This window comes from Ictidomys tridecemlineatus, chromosome 4, assembly GCF_052094955.1.
Source record: "Ictidomys tridecemlineatus isolate mIctTri1 chromosome 4, mIctTri1.hap1, whole genome shotgun sequence".
Classification (NCBI taxonomy): domain Eukaryota; kingdom Metazoa; phylum Chordata; class Mammalia; order Rodentia; family Sciuridae; genus Ictidomys; species Ictidomys tridecemlineatus.
Genome location: NC_135480.1, coordinates 196936815 through 196953638, shown reverse-complemented (window position 1 = coordinate 196953638; position 16824 = coordinate 196936815). Strand labels below are relative to the sequence as shown.

The 16824-nt window shown below is 39.8% G+C and overlaps 1 protein-coding gene and 1 long non-coding RNA gene across 2 annotated transcripts in view; one reads left to right on the top strand and one right to left on the bottom strand.

The window, feature by feature from the left end:
* LOC101959685 (complement C5) overlaps positions 1-16824 on the top strand; it is an 84179-nt gene that overhangs the window by 14713 nt on the left and 52642 nt on the right. The window contains exons 7-16 of the mRNA XM_005320908.4: positions 2095-2185; positions 3691-3805; positions 5451-5577; positions 8514-8629; positions 9823-10008; positions 11364-11567; positions 12906-13115; positions 13229-13378; positions 14341-14470; positions 16421-16483. Of these exons, the coding sequence (XP_005320965.2) occupies positions 2095-2185; positions 3691-3805; positions 5451-5577; positions 8514-8629; positions 9823-10008; positions 11364-11567; positions 12906-13115; positions 13229-13378; positions 14341-14470; positions 16421-16483 (1392 nt within the window). The remainder of the gene's footprint in view (positions 1-2094; positions 2186-3690; positions 3806-5450; positions 5578-8513; positions 8630-9822; positions 10009-11363; positions 11568-12905; positions 13116-13228; positions 13379-14340; positions 14471-16420; positions 16484-16824) is intronic.
* LOC144377349 (uncharacterized) lies at positions 10031-12917 on the bottom strand. Its single transcript, XR_013438276.1, has 2 exons — positions 11067-12917; positions 10031-10130 (listed from the first exon to the last, which is right to left on the bottom strand). It is a non-coding gene; the product is annotated as an uncharacterized LOC144377349 (long non-coding RNA).

Here is a 16824-nt window from a genome sequence, read left to right as displayed (position 1 = left end):
GGGGTATTGAAAGCCCAAATTCTGGTTCCAGGTTGCCTTTGTTCATCTTGAGCAAGTCGCCAGCTTCTCTGCACCTGGGGTCTTCTTCATGGAGCTGGAAGAGCCTAGTCCTCTAAAGAGCTTGACTTGTTAAGGTCCTTTAGAGAACTGTGATAAGGACAGTGGAACCCAGAAAGATAAATGAGTCACTCAAATCTCAGTCCCTTAGAAACAGAACCAAGATATCAGGTTCCCTTGTCGCTAGTTCAGTGCTTTTTCTTCCAGGTCACGAATCTCTAACATACTGATTTAAAAATTTCTTATTCGAAACCAATCCTATTAGTGAACTAATAATTAACATGTCAGTAACTTTATAGTTCTCCTAGTAGTTTGATAGAATATCTGTGTGCCCCATATCAGATTTAACTTTTTCCTGCTTGAAGTCATTTTTCATTCTCTCAGGAGATTCGCAATGATAGAAGGATAAATACTCAACAGGAAATTTTCACAAATAACAAGGAAAACAGTGACAAAAAATTTGTACTGAAACTCAACCTGAAAGATTACAGTCTCCCAGACACATGGTGTTCAAACTGATCTCATTTCTTCTACGTGCTTTTGCTACTTTCTATATATGTGTAGAATTCACCCACTTTCTGTAGCCACCCTGGTCTGTTCACCACTAGGTTCTCTACTGGACGAGTGCTGAAGCCTCCCCATCTGGTGCCTCTGCTTCCAAGTGACCTTGCTTGGTATTAGCCAAAAAAAAAAAAAAAAAAAAATGAAATGCAAATCTCATCATATTATTTCATTATATTTCATTACAGTAGATCCTTATTCGTTTGGATTCATTTGGACCGGCCTCCCTGGCTCCTCCTCATCCTCACTTGAGTTCACTCCTGACCTCACTGACCTGCAGCATTGGGGGCTTTACACATGATGTTCCCTCTGCTTCCAACACTCTTCCCTTCCCTCCTTGCCCAGCCAGCTCCTGCTCATGGCTCTTGTCCAAGTTGAAAAGCCACAGGAAGCTTTCCTTGAACTCCTTTCCCTGCATGGGATCCCTGTACGTCACATCAGTGCCCATCATTGTAGCTTGGGTGTGTAGCTGTGTAATTAGATACCTGTCCTATCTTTCCTGCTTGTTCCTGTCTGTCTTAGTCATCCCCGTGTCCCTGTTGATAGGTGTGTGCTGCTATGTGGCGAGCAGGTGTCAGCTGGAAGGCTAAGATAGTTCCCTGTCCCTCCCACCACCCTGGAGAGAGCACCCCTGCCTTGTTCTCTGAAGAACAGGAACACAGCCCACAGCAACAGATTGCTTCATTCTGTTTCTTTTACCTTCAATGTCTAGAAGACCTGTGAGCCACGGCTGCAGCTGACACCCCTCTCTAGGTCACTCTCTGTCCACAATATCCACTCCATGCAATCACCCAGGTTTCTATTAACTGTAGTGCAGGTCCTCAGAATCCAAATCCATGACCCTTGGATGTGGCCTGAGTTAGGGCCATTTCAATAGACTGAATCATTTTCTTTACCAAAGAGATAAAAGAAAAAAAATTAGACCCCTGCCTCCTTTTGGTCCTATTTTTAAATTTGACATTGATGTTCATTCTTATCTCTAATTGGGAGTTCTCTCTCCCTTTTCCAACATCAGAGTTGCATGCTGGCACTTGCAGAGACTGGATGCATTTTTTTACTAGATGAAAATGGGAGATGCTAAATAGACCAGAATTTTCCTTTTCTATTTTCAATTTAATGAATATTCATTGAACACATACTATGTTAAAGACTTAGAAGGGTGAAGGGAGAAAAAGAAAAATAGACAATGGTCTTTCATTTGTTTTGAAGAAGCCCATACCTAGTGGAGGGAGTAACCTGTTACCTGTAATTTTTATGTTATAACCAAAATGGAAGAAGCCAGGTGCTTCCAGTGGGGAGGCTGGACTGAGTGGGTGGCAAGGCTTCCCAGGGGCATTGTTGCTGATGGCAGTGGTGATGCCAAGGCAGATGTGGTCCTGATGGTGCAGCCTGCCCAGGTACCAGCAAGGAGAGCCCTTTGCTGTGTTTTCAAGGCCTAATTCACCTGGTAATATTCCTCCTCCTTTCTATTTTCAGTCTTGCCACATTTTTCTGTATCAATAGAACCAGAAGGCAATTTCATTGGTTACAAGAACTTTAAGAATTTTGGGATTACTATAAAAGCAAGGTAAGAGAGATTTGTTTGTTTTGTTTTTTAGATTACCCAGCTAAACTAAGAAACATTGTGCTCATAGTTTATTTGCTTATTCTGACTTAGTTTTGTTGGTTATTTGTTAGTGAAAAGCAAGGAAAAAGAAAAGAAAAAGGTCCTAAAGATTTAAACTCTGTATATATATATATTTGGAACGCAGATGACTTAGCATATCTGGCTGCAATATGAATAAACTTCACTTTCTTGTCATTTTTAGTGGCTTACTCAGCCAGCAAAAGCTCCTTAACTATTTCAAAATCCAATGCCTTGAAACCACCACTGTTTACGAGTCAGCTGGGCAGTTCTGCCGATCTGGGCAGGCTGATGTCAGCTAGGCTCACCAGTGTGTCTACACTCAGTACACAGGTCATCTTACAGGTGGGGTGGCGAGTACAGGAAGGTCTTATTCACATGTCTGTCAATAGCTGGCAGGGGTGGGGGCTAAGAGTGCTTGGACCACACAGGTATCCTACCCAGCAGGCTAGCTCTGACAGAAATGCAAGCAGAAAAGTTCTCTGGAGCCTACGCTTGGTACTGGCACACCATTACTTACACCATACTCTTTTGTCCAAAGCAAGTTATAAGGCCAGCCCAGAGGAAGTAGGCTCCTCCCACGCCTTCTGCAGGAAGGGCTGCCAATGTTGTGGATCCAGGGAGAGGGAGAGAATTGGGGTTAGTGTTGTATGTAGCAAACTATCAAAAGAGACAAGGTCATTTAGAAATGCCCATATAATGTAGTTGTTAATAACCAATTTATACAGCACAGTATCCTTATAGCAACTCTGCATAGCACAAGTACAAAAATTGAGGTAGATAAATGTTAGATCATTTGCTCAACATAATACAGCTGGTAAGTTGTACAGCCTGTTAGTTCTGGAGTGCTTACCCTCAAACACTACCCCATACTGCCTCTATTGTAAGCATTTACTGTGAAAATAGAGTGATATTTAGTATACAACACTGTAAATGGCACACTTGAGAGAAAATTATAGAAACTAACCTCTTGTAATGGTGACGGTTTGTTCCAACTATGAATAAGGAAAGTTAGCTCTTGCTATACTATTATTTGATACATAGAAAATTCACTTTATTTTTACTTTAATTCTAAACTAAAAAAGCAAATATGCAGTTTGTATTTTTTCAAAAGAACTTATCTCACAACAGTGAGATCGGCATGCTCCTTTTAAAGACATAAAAGAAAATTGGGAGTCGCTCCCCACTGATGTCACGATCACCTAGGAAGTCACGTGGGCTGGAGGAAGGGCCCTGGAGCTGGGCGTCTTCATCTCTCCCAAGTCAGCTCTTTCATTTCTCTCACAGTAATAAAAATCCATACTCCGGCTTTCTTATTGTTGCTTTATGAAGTGTAGTAGTGGGTTGGAAGTGTATCAAGTGCTTTATGTGATTTCAAATCGTTACAGTTTATCTGATTGTTATTGTCACCATGTTGGGCAACACAATTTTGTGGTATTGTTTGACAGATATTTCTATAATAAAGTAGTCACTGAGGCTGAAGTTTACATCTATTTTGGAATAAGAGAAGATATAAAAGATGGTCAAAAAGAAATGATGCCAAAGGCAATGCAGAACACCAAGGTGAGTTGCTAAGACGTGTTCGCTCATACCAAAGATGACGTGACAGCTGTGGGGTATTTCGGACCCCTCTGGTCCAATCCCTCGTTCTGCATAGGTGTGGAAGCTGAAGCTTAGCACCCTCTGTTGACTTCCCTTGGCCCTTGTGATAAAGGCCCAGGCATCGGCCAGCTGATCTTGGGCCAATTCTCTCCTCCTCCCCTATGTACTAATCATTCCAAGAGCTCAGACTTGCAGTCTCTCTTCTCTTTAGGTCTTTGTTCTTTCCCTCTGTCTCTTCCCACCTCTTCTTCACCTAATTCCTTCTCATTCTTTAAGTTGACATCCTCTCTCTGGGAAGCCCCCCACCCTAACTCCTCCCTTGGCTAACTATGAGCTCCTGAGTCATTTATGGTTGTCACAACAGGGGACATGTGGTGGATAGACAGAGCATCCCCCCCACACACACGCCCACACACAAAACAAAGATTATCCTGTCCAAAATGTCAGTGATGCTGAGGGGAAGAAGACCTTCCTTTTGGGGAGGGTTTATTTACTTGTTTATCATTTTAGACATTGAACTTTTTGCAGGTCCAAATCATTATCATTTTATGGCCAGAGACCGCCTGTATACCTCCTTGTAATGAGCAGGTGCTCTGTAAATATTTGTGAAGTTATTTGTTCGTGGCTAAGGGCGTGATTGATGGGACTGAGGTTAGAGTTCTGGCCCCCTCTCCTCTTATTCAGTTTCTTTACATTATACCATGGGTGATACGAGGTTATGTCATTTTTCCTTACTTTTGCATATTCTTGTATTTTGCATCATCAATCATATATCCTCTGCTTTTTAAAAGGCAGCCCTATATTTTCAAGATACAAATTACATGTCTTTTATTTTTCTCATACTGGGGATTGAACCCAGGGACACTCTACTGCTGAGCTATATTCCCAGCCCTTTTTATTTTTTTATTTGAGACAGGATCTTATTAAGTTGTGGAGGCTGGCCTTGAATTTACAATCCTCATGCCTCAGACTCCTCAGTCACTGGAATTGCAGGACAGGAATGTAACTAAGTTCTCAAGCAAGTACCTAGTATATGTGAGGCCCTGCATTCAATCCCCAGCAACAAAAATAAAAATAAAAAAGATAAAAATAAAATTAAACCAGACAAAAATGCCTGTCCTCAAATTTAAAGTTAAAAATAGGAAAAAAAAATCTATTTTTAAATAGTTAAATGATATGATATGCCCTTAACTTCATCTCCCTCTATCTAACATATGTTTGTGAATTAATGTTTAAAGTTACTAACGGTGAAGCACAAATGAAATATAAAATCCAACAAACTCTTGGCTAATGGCAGAAGCAGAACGAGAGGCTCCTGCAGGTGGATGAGGACTCAGGGTTTGCAAGAGGCACCTGTGTCTCTAGTACCAAAAAGGCCTGTTGTTCCTGTCAGGTTCCAGCTTCTTCCATGTCTGTGGCTCTACACAGAGGAAGCAGGAAGCAACTGCTGGGCTTAATGGTGGCCTCTGTCATCCACTTCATGGGTGATGCTAAAACAGTTTAATAATATTTGCTTTCAATTTAGAGTCTAGTTAACACAAATTTTGTGAATATTTTCTTGTAAATTTTTCTCTAAAATAATGTTTCCATTTTCCCCTTTTAAAAGTTGATAAATGGAATTGCTCATATCACATTTGATTCTGAAACGGCAGTTAAAGAGCTGTCATATGACAGTCTAGAAGATTTAAACAACAAGTACCTTTATATTGCTGTAACAGTCATAGAGTCTACAGGTAAGAGTGTGTGTGTATGTGTGTGTGTGTGTGTGTGTGTGTGTGTGTGTGTGTGTATTAACTTTCTCTTGGGAAATTCTTAGTATATCAAGGGTGCAAATGACTTGTAGAGTTACTTTATATCTTCTTTTTTTAATGGTTAAATTTTATTTTTATATCATTGAAGACTGGGATTAGAAAAGAGCTCTGCCAAACTGTAGTTTCTGGGGGAAGCCACTGGGTCCCTGCTCTCTCATCTGCAGAAATGGAATAACACCATCCAGGTGATATCTGAAGTGGCTCTGCAGGCATCTGGCTGGAAGGTGTGCTACTGCAGTATTTTCCCCTGGACAGAATCTAAATCAAAATGAGATTCTATATGTACAAATACTTGATAAAATACTAAGCAAATGAAAATGTTACTTGCCGGGTTTCTGTTCTCGTGACTAAAAGGCTCAGAGGTCACTCTAGTTGAACAGGGCTAACTGGGCTGTGCAAAATAACCACACAAGAGACACAAATACCTTTTTCTTTGGGGTTGCTGTGATGGCTCCTCTGACCTTAAGGGTCTGCAGGAAGAGAGAGAGCGAGAGCACGTGCTGACCCCTTTTATTGAGGAGAAGCTATTCAAATGAGGCAAGGGGTCAGGTTTCTGGGGGTTGAGTCTATCTTCATGATGTCCACTGTCAGCAGGTTGACTGACACCTGGGTAGGCCATACCCAAGGACATAGTAAGAGAAGGGGACACACACAAGGCACTTCCATGGAAGATTCTATCCTAAACAGGGCAAGGGGTTATATTACAAAGGAACAGGTAAGTGTAGCTTCACCCATGGGGCTGTAGCAAGACACACCCACGCAGGAGACACCGACCCTCGGACCCAAGAAGGGTGGGGAAAGCTCTGCCACATTTCTGTGACTGAGTGCCTCAGCACCCAGCCAGGGAGTGTGGCCCAGTCACGTGCAAGGTTGGTCTCCCACAGTTACTGTTATTGTTCTGGTCTCCTTATCTTTGCAATTATGAAGTTGAACTAAATGCTTCCTAAATCCCAGTTTAGATGTAAAATTCATTTTTTATCTAAAATTAGAGGGAATAGTGTTTCTAAAATGAGTATAGTAATAGTATATACCTCCTAGGGTGATGGTGAGGATCAAAGAGTCAATATAAGCAAAGCTTAAACAGGACCTGACAAATAAGCCCTATGTCCATGGCCCTCTTCCTGTCTTCTCCCTCCTCTTTCCCACCTTTATCCTCCTACTCTGGAAGGTCCTCCCTTCCACACTTAATATACTGGCTGGTGCTTTCAACCCTACTCCAATAGTTTCAACAGTTACAAATCACTACTCTGAGTTGAGTCAAATTGTTTTACTTCTAGTATCTCTTGTTTACCAAGAGATACTAGAAGTATGTATCTCATTATTTATATTGAATCCCCCACCTAACCTTCAATAAATAATTTAACTACATTGATTCAGCCAAACTTTTTTTTTTCCATAAAATAATAGGCACAGCACATTGGCTCATGCCTGTAATCCCAGCATCTCGGGAGGCTGAGGCAGGAGGATTGTGAGTTCGAAGCCAGCCTTAGCAACTTAGTGAGGCCCTACCTAAATAAATTATAAATAAGGGCTGGGAATGTGGTTCAGTGGTTTGTGGTTTAAGCACCTCTGGGTTCAATCCCAGGTACCAAAAAGAAAAACAAAAATAGAAAGACCAGATGTTCTAAGACCCTTTTCTCTCCTTTTAAATTTGTCCTTCTCTGGTGAAAAGAGACTCTCATCATTATACAAAATACATGTATGAAGATGTGAAAAAAAATAAAAATAAATAAATTTGTCCTTCTGTGGTATGAGGTTATCATGCAGTTATGAGCACCTCACCTACGCCAGATACTCAGCAGATGTTGGAGAGTCGCAGTGACTTTATAGTCCTTGCCCTGGCTGTTGTTTTCAGCATTATTTCAATGTTTCTTTCTTACTTTTTTGTTCCTCAGTTTATCTTAAATAAATTCAATTTGTTCAATATTTATGAAATATTCAAAGTGTGGCTAAACACACAGGCTTATAAATGTGAATGATGTATAATGCCAACACCAAGTGGATTAAAAACCGACATCAGGTAGAAGACAGTAATCCAAGACCCCTGACAAGAAGCAATTCCAAATGTGCTCTCCACAAAGCATTCAATGCTAGTGACCTTAGGAAGAGGGCAAGTTTCTGGACACGTGTAGAGCAACCAAGAACAGGGTTCTGATGACGAGTCCTGAGGGAGAAGGGTCTGGAGACCGAGATGGTAGATAGGGCAAAGCGGGGCTCCTTCCACAGGGAGGGCTCACCAAGAAGCCTGGAAAATGAAGACTGGTCTTTGAGAATGATTTTACAGTTTGTTACAGTGTAAGATAAATATGGGAGCCTCGTGGATACGGCATTGGAATGGAGGGTTGAGGATACTAGAGTTTCATATGTTATTTTAATGTTTACCTTAACTTTTAGCTGTAGAATGACACTATTTTGCTGGTGGTCCCTCAGGTTCTCTCTACATCGAGCTCTCTGATTCTTCTTTTTGTCTCATACCCGTGATCTGACTATGAACACCTGTAAGGCTCAGTCTCTGGCTTGGTCTTTTGCTGTCTCCTTACTTGGTGAACAGGTTTTGCTGAGACTGGGGCCACTGCTAAGAAGCAACATCCTTCTTTCTTCCTCCTCAGTCCTTTGCAAAAGCTGTTTCCACAAAGGCATCTACATAGGAGCCTTCTGTGTGGGTTTGGAAACTCCTGAGGTCTAAATTCCACTCTGCCCCTCAGAACCAAGATCCATGTCCTACTTATTGTGGGGGAAAAAATGAATGAATGAGTGCGGGGAGCCAGGGAGAGAAAGAGTAAGTCCGTGGGCTCCTAGAGATGATATAGAGACCCGTGCAGATCATTAGACTTCAAATATGCTTGCCATTTCCTTAGGTGGATTTTCTGAAGAGGCAGAAGTACCTGGCGTCAACTATGTTCTCTCTCCCTACAAGCTGAACTTGGTTGCTACTCCTCTTTTCTTGAAGCCTGGGATTCCATATTCTATCAAGGTAGGTCATTTGCTTCTGCTGTGTCTGAGTGCCTTTCTGTGGGTCTCACTTTCTCTCTCTGCTGTCTCTGGGCACACCCTGTTTGGTCTCTCCTCTGTCTATGTTGCTCTCTGTCCTTCCCAGTTGGACTTTCTGTCTCTATCTTCTGCACTTTTTGCTCCCTTTTCTATTGTTTCTTTTTAAAATGCTAATAATATAGAGTCAAAGCATCCTTTTCATGTTTATTGTATTTATTATTGTATTCAGTATTTTATTTAAAATAATGTTATATATTCCATCTTTAATTTAGAACGCCTAGAGCATGATATTTTAATTTTTTCTTTGAAAACATTTTTCTTTTAATAATATTCTTTTACATACATATACAATATATAATATATTATCACATAATACATAGTGATACGTAATATATTACACAATAAAATATTTGAAATATAATATTAAATTTTATGTCACATATAAAAATAACATAAAACATCATTATACAATATACATGTATGAAGATGTGAATTTGGTGTCGACATACCTTACATACAAACAGAGATATGATAAATGGTATAAAGGTGGTATAAAGGTGTAATAAGAATTGTATGCAAAAAAAAATAAGAGAGCTCATTATAATGGCATAATTTGGTGTGCACATACTTTATACACAGAGCTACAAAAATTGTGCTGTGAATGGATAATTATGAATGTAATGCACCTCACTATTGTCATGTATGTAAGAAATAAATTTTAAAAAGAAAAAAAATAACATAAAGCAAAAGATATCCTTTTGGAAATAATATATGCATGCTGGTGCAAGATAGAGGTTAAGAAAAAAAATGTTATTTATTGTATCTCATACACAAAAGAATCATTCCCAGAAGCCATTGCTTCATTTTCTCCATTATCCAGTTCCAATATAATTAAAGAAATGCAGAAGGTGGAACATAGATCTTGCCACATCTTCTTGGTTGGCATAATGAAATGATATTTATGTTCTGAGTCAGGTTGATATGTGGAGGAATCCATTCAAGATGATTAAACTAAATAGAATTTAACATTTCTATATGTCGAGAACACAATCTTACTGAATTAACAACCACAATGAATTTATGCATTTGTAGAGAGGAAGGAAAAAGATCCAGACTTGTTGGGCTTTCAAGGTCATGATGAGCTGTTGACGTGGATGGAATTGTTCTGACAAACAGGTGCAGGTTAAGGATTCTCTGGACCAGTTGGTAGGCGGGGTCCCTGTAACCCTGAATGCACAAACCATTGATGCAAACCAAGAGATGGCCGACTTGGAACCACAGAAGAGCATCACACGTCTCAGTGATGGAGTAGCCTCGTTTGTGGTTAACCTCCCATCTGGAGTGACAACACTGGAGTTTGATGTGAGCTGAATCTCCGGCTATATTTTCTAGGACAGTGTGTACTTTTGACTGTATGTTTTGGCAAGTGTAGAGAACAGATGTGGCAGATTTCATACATGAGTCCAGTGAACAGTTCTACAATTCTGAAAACAAACCAAATGACAAGAGACACTCTTCTTTTTCATTGAATGGTCCTTGAGGAAGATCAATCAATCCATATTTTGTTTCCAATAAAAGTATATTAGAGGGGCTGGGGTTGTGGGTTGGTGGTACAGCACTTGCCTACCACGTGTGAGGCCCTGAGTTCAATCCTCAGCACCACATAAAAATAAATAAAGTAAATAAAGGTATTGTGTCCAACTACAACTAAAAAATAAATATTTTTTAAAAGTATATTAGAATCCAGAAACTTCAGAATAGGTATAGGAATGGGCATCAGTGGTAGGAATCCCCTCCCCCAACACACCCATTCTTTCAGGGCCATACAAGGGTCAAATATGGAAGCTTCCCTTTTCTCTAATGCACAAACCACTCTGCTTTAGGGTTCAATCATCCTGTCTCCCAGCAAATAATGTTTAGGTTCCCAGTCTCAACCCAGGTATAACTAACCACACAGATCAATGACTGCAGCATGCACAGATTCACTATCATCTACTGAGCCCTTACTGAATACTTAGGCATTGTGCTAAGAGATTTCTGAAGAACAAATTCATTTGTCAGCAGTAAGAGTTGGAAAATATCATCTTTGCCATTTTGTGTCAGAGGAAAGGAGACTTTTACCTCTGTTTTGATCTCTGTTTTGATCAAATAACTTATCCAGAATTAATAAGTGGCAGCACCAGGATGCAAACCGATGTGTACCTGACCCCAGATCACAAGCTAGTAATCTTTCTGCTGTCTGAAGGCAGATTTTCCTGCCACAATACCACAGATGGTATCTGTCATCATAGATGACACTGTGATGACACTAACTTCTAACTTCTGCCCCCCCCCCCTTGAGTTGATGCTACCTCCCAGCAATTTCCCTCTCCTTCCTCAATCCCTGCCCTCCCATCCCCAAAAAGAGTAGTCAAGCTCACGTGGTATTTCAGGAAGAGAGCCAGTGTTTGTTCCTGGAGCATCTTTCTCTCTGCATTTCACCAGACTTTTCCACCATGGCCCACAATCCCATCATTATTTTCCATAGTCTTTGCAAAGTTACTTGATACTGCAGCTGTACAAACACTGGAGTGCTGGAACTTCCCCCTCCCAACCCACTTCCCTTTGGTATTTTGTCTTGTGAAATTCAGAAATTTAAAAAGCAAAGAATTGGAAAGTTGTTTTATAAAAGCGTGACTCACCATCCAAATGTCTTTTTGAAAAATTTTCTTTTTCAGGTCAAAACTAATGACCCAGATCTTCCAGAAGAAAATCAGGCCAGCAGAAATTACCAAGCAATCACATACTCATCACTCAGCCAAAGTTACCTTTATATTGATTGGACTGGAAACTATAAGCCTCTGCTAGTAGGAGAACATCTGAATATTATTGTTACTCCCAAAAGTCCGTATATTGACAAAATAACTCACTACAATTTCTTGGTAAGTATAATAATGATAGATTTACATCTCATTCACCCACCTGGAAAAATATCTTAGGTTTAGAGAAGCATTGGAATGGTTCTTTACATTTGTAAATACAAAGCACTTTCGATAACATCACTTACGGGCTAGAGATGTAGCTGGGTAGACCACTTGCCTACCACGCCCAAGTCCCTGGATTCAATTCCCAGCACTGCACACACACACATCATCTAATTTGAATATTAAGTTTTCAAAACCTTTTCACATAGTGCACGATTTTCATAACCATTTCACAGATGAGGAAGTTGAGGTGATATGATTAGGTAATATGACTTACCATGGTCTCTTAGCTCAGCTGAAAAAGATTTGACTTGAACCAAGGACCTCTATTTCCTGATCTGATAACTCTTCTCAGCAAAGAGAGCCTGATTCAATGACATCACCTTTGCTGTTTCGTAGCCAAAAAATATACTCCTGCACCTAGTTCAAATATGTGCATTTCACTGGCACAAAATGGGGGGAATCCAAATCCAGCTCTGAAGAGTCGTGTCTTATTGACCCTGCTATTAGCAACACCTCTATTGTAACACCCACCTTTGACAGGAGATGGAGCAGTCAGGCCTGTTGGTGAAGCCAAGGAAAGAATGTGCAAAAAATGTCAAGGGCTTCCTGCAGTCACCAAAGACATAGAAGGAATCGTTCCACAGGCCAGGTCAAGCAGGTGGTGAGGCTCTTTGAATAATTTTGAGGAAGAAATAGAAAAATAAATGAGGACCATACAAAAATATTGACTGATGAAGAACAGGGAAACAGCTTATGGATTACTATTCTAAAACCATGTAAGCAGTCCTTTTCTCCAAAGACACAATTTTTTAAAATGTTTTTTTTATTGGTCAATTAAGGGGATTAAGAAAAAACTTAACCCTCCCATTTAGAATCAAATCCATGCTTAAAACCTGAATCCCCCCAAAAGATGCCCTCCACCTACTTGTCTTTTTTTTTTTTTAAATCAATGAAACAAAAGAGGGTTTAGTGACAGTATGTGATTCGAACAGATTTGGGTTCAAATTTTAGCTCTCTAATTTCTAGATAGGTCATTTTCAATTAAAATCAGTATGACTTTTTATTTTTTTATTTTTTTTTCAGTCTGACTTTGTTAGTTTCTGAGCCTCAGATTCTCCAATGGGGGTACTATGCCTATCCCACTGCTGTACTGTAAGAACTGAAGGAGCTAAATAAAGGTCAAAGTGCCTGGCGCATAGTAGGAATATACATACATTTTTTTTCCTCCAATTTCCATCCTGATGCACAGGTTTTGTTTTTATACTTATTTTCATTACTGCTGTTTATTTTTAGATTTTATCCAGGGGCAAAATTGTACACTTTGGCACAAGAGAGAAGATTCTAGATTCAACTTATCAAAGTATAAACATCCCAGTGACTCAGAACATGGTTCCTTCCGCTCGACTTCTGGTCTATTACATCGTCACAGGAGAGCAGACTGCAGAATTAGTGTCCGACTCGGTCTGGTTAAATATTGAAGAGAAGTGTGACAATCAGCTCCAGGTGAGACACAAATTATGTATCACAACTAATTTTTTTTTTATGGAAGTTGTCAAAGCGGCTGCCTCTGAACAGTTCTGTCACATACAAATGTTCTTTTTCACATGAACTTCTAGGTTCGTCTGTCTCCAGATGCCGATACATATTCTCCAGGCCAAGACGTGTCTCTTAACTTGGCAACTGAGCAAGAGTCGTGGGTGGCAGTCACAGCAGTGGACAGGGCTGTGTATGGAGTCCAAGGAAGAGCCAGAAAGCCCATGGAAAGGGTTAAGTAGTGCTGTTCTGGGGTCTCTGTGGGAGGTGTGGCTCAGTGCAGCCTTCAGCAGGGTGGCCACCAGGACAGGTTGGGGGAGAGTTTGGGCAACACGGCCTGCTTCTCCACAAGGTCCTCAGCACAGTGGGTCTTAGGAAGGTCAACCACCGTCAGCTAATATTTAAGCACAAGTCAGTGCTTTTTTGCTTTCCAAATACAGATCCAAGCACTTTAAAAACACACGATCATGGTAGCAATTGTATTTATGGGGCAAAAGCGCCCTCAACTCAGAGAGCTGGAGGATTTAGGGTAGCATGTGGTGGTGGGGACAGAAACAGCACAAGAGAAGCCCGGACACAAAATCTTGGGGTTGGTTTATGTAACTCAATAAATCTGTGGCGCAGAAGAATTTGACAATGACTCAATTCCCTAAGTTCCCGTTTATTTCCACTACACTCAGCTATTATTGTCTTGGCTTGGGTTTGCTTGAACAAGGGAAGAACAAACTAAGAAACTGCAAAGTTAAAACTATTCACAGTGGAGAGGACATTTGAAGTCAAATTTCAAACTGAAATAAGCCCCCAGATCAGTCCTTCTCCACTAGAGCCTTCTCTTGGAAACATAAGAGGGCATGTTCTTTTTCTATTTAGCACCTAAAAATTAGTTTAATGACTCACCCCTTTGTGCTTTCACCTATTCATTCATTTGTTTTGGACATTTATTGCAACATATATTTTATGTACAAAACACTCTGGGTCAATTTCTAAGAATTTTCAGTCTTGGATGAATTTTGAATAGGTATATATTTATAAATATAAAATCACAAACTAAAGGAATAGAGATGGGAGATTTGGTCCTGGTCCTTGGAAAAACCTGTGCCCTGTGCACCTCACAGATTGCGCTAACCACTCAATGCGCAGTATCTTTAGTTCTTCACACACCTGAAGAAGCTCATCCTTTTGCCTTTCTGGACAGGCGTTCCAAGCTCTAGAGAAGAGTGACCTGGGCTGTGGGGCCGGTGGCGGCCGAGACAATGCAGATGTGTTTCATCTGGCTGGACTCACCTTCCTCACCAATGCGAATGCAGAGGACTCCCAAGACTATGGTAAAGCCTGCGTTTATCACTGAGATTGACTTTGATCATTTGCTTCCCAACTCTCCTTTTTGTCCCTCTTCCAGAATATTCTCCACAATGATCTTAGAATGCTGTGACTACATAACTCCCCTGTATAAGGTGTTTCAGTGGCCTTCAAGATAAAGAACAAGTTCTTTAGCATAGTACTCAATACCTTCTGTGATCTTCTCCCGGATCTTCCAACAATTTCTCGTCCTGCTGTTCCTGCCTGTCTACACAGCACCAGGTGTAGCTCTGATCTGCTGCTGTGTTCTTCATACCTTTGGGCCTTTACTCATGGGAACTGCTTTCCCCTTTATTAGCCTGGAGAAGCAAGTAGAAGAATCCTTTCTTCTGGGGGGCCTCTTCCCCACACAGAATTGATCACTCCCTTCTGCTTTAATAGGAGGGTCTTGTAGGGACCAGTCTATTTATAACATGACAGCACTGGGTCATTCATATCCTCACACTCAGTTATAGTCCTGTCTCACTCACAGCCATGTGGGCTCTTCATGGGCAGCGACCACATCTTAATCACTGTACTGTGGTTTTAAAATTGTTCATAATTATACTTGATAATTGTGGTATTTATGTTTGTATTTGTAATAACATAGCTTGTAGAGCAAATAAGAAAAATCTTTACCTTGAAGCTGGAGATCACTTTGGGTAGTATGGCCATTTCGACAATATTAATTCTGCTAGTCCAAGAACGTGGGTGACTTTTCCATCCTCTGATGTCTTCTTTAATTTCTTTCTTAAGTGTTCTATAATTTCATGATAGATATTTTTCGGTTAGATTTATTCACAGTGTTTTGTTTTTGGTGGGGTGTTTTATTTTATTTTGTTTTTAATATTTTTAGTTGTAGATGGACACAATACCTTTATTTTGTCTAGTTATTATTATTTTTTTAATGTGGTGCTAGGGAACGAACCCAGTGCCTCATGCATGTGAGGCAAGCACTCTCCCTCTGAGCCACAACCTCGGCCTTTGTTTTGTTTTTTGAGGCTATTGTGAATGAAATTGTTTTCCTGATTTTTGTTTCATCAGTTTCAATATCAGTGCATAGAAAAACTATTCATTTTTATGTTGATTTTGTATCCTGCTTTGCTAAATTTATTTGTCAGCTGTAGAAGTCTTCTGGTGGAGTTTTTTGGGTCTTCTAGGTAAAGAATCATATCATCTGCAAACAAATAATTCAACTTCTTTTTCTATTTCTCTCCCTCATTTCCCTCTCTTGTCTGGTTGCTCAGGTTACAGTTTCAAGTATGTTGTTGAAGAGGATTGATAGGAATGTCTTGATCCTGATTTTAGAGGAAATACTTTCCAGTTTTTCCCTTTTGAGAATGACGTTGGCTTTGGTTTTGTCATTTATAGCCTTTATGATGGTTGAAGTAACTTCCTTCTATTCCTAATTTCTTCACTGTTTTTAACATGATTGGGTTCTGGATTTTTTGTATCTATTGAGATGGCTTTTCTGTACCTGTTGAGATGATGTTTGTCCTTAATTCTATTTATGAATTCTATTTATGAAGTACTTTTATTGATTTGTGTGTGCTGAACCAACCTTGGATCTCTAGAGTGAAACCAGCTGCATCATGATGTACCATCTTCTTAATGTATTTTTGAATGAGGATGGCTAATATCTTATTTAGGATTTGCTCACTCTAAATGCATAGGTAGTTCTCAATAACCAGTGAGTCCATAAGTTTTCAGATTCAAGACCAAATTCAGATAAAACAAACTATATGACACCATGCCATGATCTCCACTGTGATAAATAAGTCACATTATGATGTGTAATGCACAGTGCCCAATCCAGAGTAAGCAAGAAGTAACACAATTTGTTAAATGAACGAGTTGTGAATGTTTTAAGTACTTAGGCCCATGCAATATTTCTTTTAGCTTTTATTCCCTCTTTCTTTTATTTTTTAATTACACAGATAAACCTTGTAAAGAAATTCTCAGGCCAAGAAGAGATCTGCAACAGAAAATAAAGGAACAAGGTACTCTAAGAGTTTCATGTGATTGTAGAAAGTTCATGATCATATCATCCAAAAACTGGAGAAAATGAAATATCATGTAATTTCTCTTAACTCAAATAGAATGGGTAAAAAGAAAGATATGGATGTCCAACTTGCCTCACTCAGAAAGATTAATCCAAATATATCCAGTAGTCCATTTGCCATAGCCCTAATATGAAAATAAGTCTTTATTACTTTTATCTCTAAAATCTACAATATGAGCTTTGATTTGTCACAAATATTTCCTCACTGACAAATCATATTCTTCCATTTTATTCAGAAAAATATCCATGATTTGATTAACTCTGGGGCATACATAGACA